The sequence below is a fragment of the Chlamydotis macqueenii genome, chromosome 5 (assembly GCF_036417535.1).
Source record: "Chlamydotis macqueenii isolate bChlMac1 chromosome 5, bChlMac1.mat, whole genome shotgun sequence".
In the NCBI taxonomy this organism is placed as follows: domain Eukaryota; kingdom Metazoa; phylum Chordata; class Aves; order Otidiformes; family Otididae; genus Chlamydotis; species Chlamydotis macqueenii.
The window spans coordinates 62226795-62232131 of NC_141560.1; the positions used below are offsets into that span (position 1 = coordinate 62226795).

Genomic DNA, 5337 nt, shown 5'->3' on the forward strand with positions numbered 1-5337 from the left:
GCGTATCTTACGATAACAGGGAACATAAGAAGTCTCCTCTGGCAGCCACATGCATGTTGGAGTCTGTCATGAAGTGCAGGTTCACTTAGTATTTATGTTGTTTACATGCAAGTATACAACCTGGCGTAGACTCAAGACACATTGCAGTGCATGCGTGGGAAAAGAACTCAAGTGTACCCAAGAGTCATGCCACCATCTCCTCAAGTGACATTGCCTGGAGATGAGATTTTGGCTCATACTAGCTAAAAGCTCCATATTCAGCCATGTGCAAGCTCAATTCTTTGCCTCTGTTTCCTTGTTTAGTTAGAAAGATAAGTAGGCAATACCATTTATCTCTCCATACTGTTCATTTGTCATATCTTTATCATACCTCTTTTTATTTATGTCTTTTCTGACTGCTATTGTTACCAATTATTATCATTTGTAAGTGTTTCAGTGGTCCTATTATTTCTTACCATTCTCTTTCCAGTCCCTTAATCTGTGGAAGAGACATGACCAAGACTGCATATGTTATTCCAGATGAAGATGAATCTTTGCAATATATCATGGTATTAAAATATTTTTTTATAACATCCTCTGCCCCACTCAACATTTTTCTGTTTTGACTGCTGCTACAGTGATCAGAAGTTTAAGCTGAAAATCCATAACAAATCCGTTTTCTAGATAATTACCATTAGTAATTTCATTCAAATTGTATCTTTTTTTTTTTTTTTTTCTCATGGGCATTACCTAGCACTAATTCATCTGCCACTGTGCTGTCTTTAGTTCCTTCTGAGGAGTCATACTGTAGCTGGGCAAAGCAAACATGATTTTAACCATAAATGAAACAGTGCTGAGCATAGTTTCTCTGTGGATGTATTTCTAGCTAAACAGTGTTCACTGGTGCATCGTCTGTCTCTGACCCTGAAGCCCTTTATAAGCAACAAGTATTTTTTGAAGTGTACAGAAAGTTTAAATAGTTATGTAAGCATCTTTCATCTACTAGATAGCTGAAGATTAGGAAGAACAAGTTGTTTAGATAATAGAATTCTTTGTTTCAATCAAAAGGAAACAGTATATGAATTTGGTACTTGAAGATTATATTTTTCTGCACATGTGTCATTATTGTAAGGGAACATAGATAGGTTTGTGCTAAGTAAACACCTTTTGTTTAACCATCAATATGATTTTGTGTGCAGGAAAGTCAAAAGGAAAAATAAAAATTAGCTTAATAATATTGCCCCAAATGCTAGATTATATCAGAACAGTGACAAGTCAGTCAGTTATTATGCTTTAAAATAATGTCCAAGAGCGTTTGGTCCACTTTATTTGGTAATACATAAGTGAGACATAGATACAAAAATGCAATTTTCTTTCTTTAAGTTAGCACAGACGTCTGATAAAAGAATAAATAGAAAGTGCACTTTAAGGCCTCGATTCTGCAAACAGATGAGTAGCATGGAATCTTTGCTGTGTGTGGGGCGCACCGATGTGCACGGGCCTTACCTTCTGCTTGCAGTATCAGGGCCTTTACATCAGTAACAGTATAGCCAAGATTATGAACTACAGTTCACTAGTTACAAGTACCTTTCTAGCCTCCAGCATCTGCATTTATATTTGTAATGATTCATGAGGTTTTTTTACTAGGTTCCCCAAGGCATGCTAGACATAAAACAAATAAGAAGCGATATGGGAGCATACATACAGACAGTTTGGCTTAGAACAGCAATTCATCTAGGTTTGAACTCTGGCAATGGCAAATTTGGAGAAAACCACCATTACTCCTATCAAGAAAACTTTCTTATTTGTCAGAAATGATCGACAGTCCTAAGGATATATCTGCAGACAGCATGCAAAATAATTTTTTATTTGCTGCTTTTAATTCTTATAATAATTTTTTTTTTCCCAGCTGTATTTATATCTGATTCTTTTTGAATCCTACTTAGAATCTGAATGCATTACAGCTAATGGTTTCTCCCCCAGGTGTTGATTTCTGCATCTTAATGGTTCTCATTTTGGGGATTTGGCAAGCTGAGATCCCAATTCTACAAAAAAAAAAAATTGCATATGAAAATGAGTAATTTTATTTATAAGAGTCACTCGTCTCACAAACAAAAAATACTTACACTTGAGGCCTAACAGAACATACAGAAATTCAGAGATAGTTTACAGAGAAAATGAGGGAAAAAATATATATATATTGCAAGATTTTTGTTTCAGTTGTAATTGTCTGGTATAGAATAATTTCCCAGTTCTATAGTTAGAGCCATGCTTACATATGTGCTACCATCTCTGCTCCCACTGTTTCTGCAATTAATTATAGGTTGTCATCTTTGGAGGAGGGGAAGGTAATAAAACCTTCCCTTCATTTCAGTATTCTGGAAAATTTCATTCTTCTATTTCTTGCACAATTTGTTTTAATTTTATCCCACTGTACTTTAATCTTAAGCTTTGCCTTCCTACTTTAATTTTTTATGTTTCCACTCTTTAATCTTACATTGTTATCACGCAGCTTTTGCTATGTAATTAATGTTCTGATTTTAGGCCTTCTTCTGAAAATCAACGTGGATTTAAGCTTACGTATTTTCATTATTATAAAGTTAATCAAGACTTAACGCAAGGTGAAATGGTGCCCTGTTCTGGAGACAGGTTCTACTGCATTTACTCATTGTTGGTTAACAGTGCAAGTAGGCCTAGTGATTACATACAAATGTTGTCCATGTTAGAGTAGTAGAACTGGTCTTAACCAGTGATTTTTCAACTTTATATCTGTTTGGTTTTTTTTTTCTTTTTATGCTGGAAGTTGATGAGATACATTAGCCATTTAAAAGATACCCAGAAATTAGCAGCAATGGTTATAGGTGGACTGTAAATATATTTTATTACTTGGTTATGAAATGACTAACTCTGTGGAGCTACAATCTTGAATGGAGCCTTTAATCCTTGTTGCAGTTTGAATCAATAATAATAAAATTACCTACTTGATCAATGATCTACAGACACGTGCTTACTTGGACAGACTTAATGCTCTGGCTTTTTTCATGATTGCTTTGTTTTAAAGAGTACATCCATGTAAGCTTTGTCTAGATCGATGGATTTCTTCTGCATTGCTGCCCGCAAATGCTCAGGGAGCAGCCTCCGACTTCTTATCTCACCCAGGACAATATCATCCTTGTTTCGAGGCCTCTGGGCCCTAGCATCCTCAAGGGCACTGTGCACATCCTGCAGTTTCATCTGAAGCCAGTCCTGTCTCTCCACCGTGTGTCGATGCTCTCCAAGATTATGCATTAATTGCATCTCACTCACTGATCTTTTCCTGCATGAAAGAAAAGCAAAGAAAGAGACTCATAGTGGCCCTTTTTGAATTCTAGATCTTCACTCAAAAACTCAGGTTTGGGAACTTTTGTGAGGTATCACAATACAGAACCGCAGAACCTACCTTTCTAATTTGTAAGGGATAGAATGACATCTGCAGAAGAGAAGGCGGGTGGATGGTGATTTGTTATTGATAATGGATATATTAGTGAGAAAGCATAAAAAATGGGAAGTAGTCCAGTTCCGTGACAATATTGTTTGACTATATATTTGTAATTTATTTTAGCTGTTGTAGATGAGCTTGGAGCTTATATGACAATAGGTAACATTAATAAAACTATGGCATTATTTAGTGGTAGTTTTCTGTGAACACTAGAGCTAAGGAAGCGTGATTTCCTGTGGATTTGTGTCTCAATGCTGATTGATGTTAGTGTCTAAGTGCGAGTTCCAGCTAGACTCTTGCACAGTGAAAAAGATGCTGTCCTCTGTACATGCCCCGCCAAGCTTCTAATAAGAGAGGCAGCTTACCCAACAATATTCCTAAGAAAACACTTACATGGTTTTTCTTCCTCTACTCAGCTGCCTATTTTCAAAAAATGTGTAAGGACTCAGAGAATCTGAGATCTCTACAGCTGTATTGAGAGGACAGAATTTGGTCAACTTGTCCGAAAAGTTCAAAAGCAGGGACAAAAAAGCTCACATGCACATAAACTTATACACGGACAAGCTGACCGTGTTCTCAACAGCAGATAAAGACATCCTCCAAACTTTGGAAGTGTATAATAATGTACTTACATCATTGGTCTTCCATCAGAGTTTGTAAAAAAGCATATGACGTATAAAATGATTGCAGTCCTGGTCAGATTTTTTATAGAAGTCATTTTGTCTGCAAAGATGTAAATGAATACATTTATAAATCTGTATTTAAAGTAATTTCTGTTAATTCCAAAGAAGTGAAGTTTAGAAAAAAAAACTTGAAGAAAGACATCAGAGAAGTGATTCTGAGAAATACTTTTTTTTTGTGAAATGAGTTAGAGCAAGGGATGCAAATGAAGAATTCAGTTCTAATACTAATTTTGCTAACAACTTACTGTTACTTCATAGGCAAGTCTAAGAACTTTGGTCAGTCTTAGTTGCCCTGCATCATCATCATCATCATATTGGTACCCATATCTTGGATAATTGGTTGAAAAGCACCGTGTTCTTCCAACAATACTACTATTATTATTATTATTATTTAAAAATAATTTATATTTTATAAACTCCAAATATGTTGAAATACTTGTATATTGCTATGCAAGTGAACAGTTTTGTTCTTTTATATATTTCTTTTGCATGGTCTTTAAAATGAAGAGGCTGACGCTTTTCTTGTAAATTTTACGTAGAGGCATAACTCTCCTGAGTTATGTCATTCCCCATTTAATTACATAACAGAAATCAGAATTGAGCCTCTCATTTTTTTCGGTGATAATCCTGCATTGCCAATATGAATTCCACTCTGCTTTGTACATCATCACCAAAACTGCCACTTGGAATATATTTGAAAAATATTTATTACTGATGATGCTACAACAGGCAGAAATGACACAGTCCAAATATCGCTTCCAGTTTGGATTTTCAGGATTGGCGGCCAGAAAAGGCATATTTTTGTTATAGCTTAATAAATTTGATACGGAGTAACTGAAACTTAAGAAATCTAAAACACCACAATGCCATTTTTGCAATATTTTCTGCAGCTTTACTCTAGGTCAGAAAAGCATTTATTACATGTTATCTTTCACGATAGTATGAATGTGGTCCTAGCAGTCCATCTAAACCAATATTATAATTCAGGAGTTGAATTCACTTCAAGATATTTGTAACTCACTGTCTCAGATTTTTTTCATTTCACAAATTTGGTTCAAATAATAAAGCAATTTGATCTTACTAATATTCACTTTAAGATAGTCTGAAAAGAAGCTAATGTAAAAATAATAAAGAATCAATGATAAAATTTTCTAAATAATTCTTCTAGAGAACTTGGAAATAAAATAGAGTATACTT

At 34.9% G+C, this 5337-nt stretch overlaps 1 protein-coding gene across 1 annotated transcript; it reads right to left on the reverse strand.

Moving 5' to 3' along the window:
- Positions 1–3018: 3018 nt before the first annotated feature.
- On the reverse strand, positions 3019–4184 carry PTH (parathyroid hormone). The gene is made up of 2 exons (XM_010121058.2): positions 4090–4184; positions 3019–3295 (listed from the first exon to the last, which is right to left on the reverse strand). The coding sequence occupies exons 1-2, from the start codon at positions 4173–4175 to the stop codon at positions 3019–3021; spliced, it is 363 nt and encodes a 120-aa protein (XP_010119360.1). The 5' UTR covers positions 4176–4184.
- Between the last annotated feature and the right edge of the window lie 1153 nt (positions 4185–5337).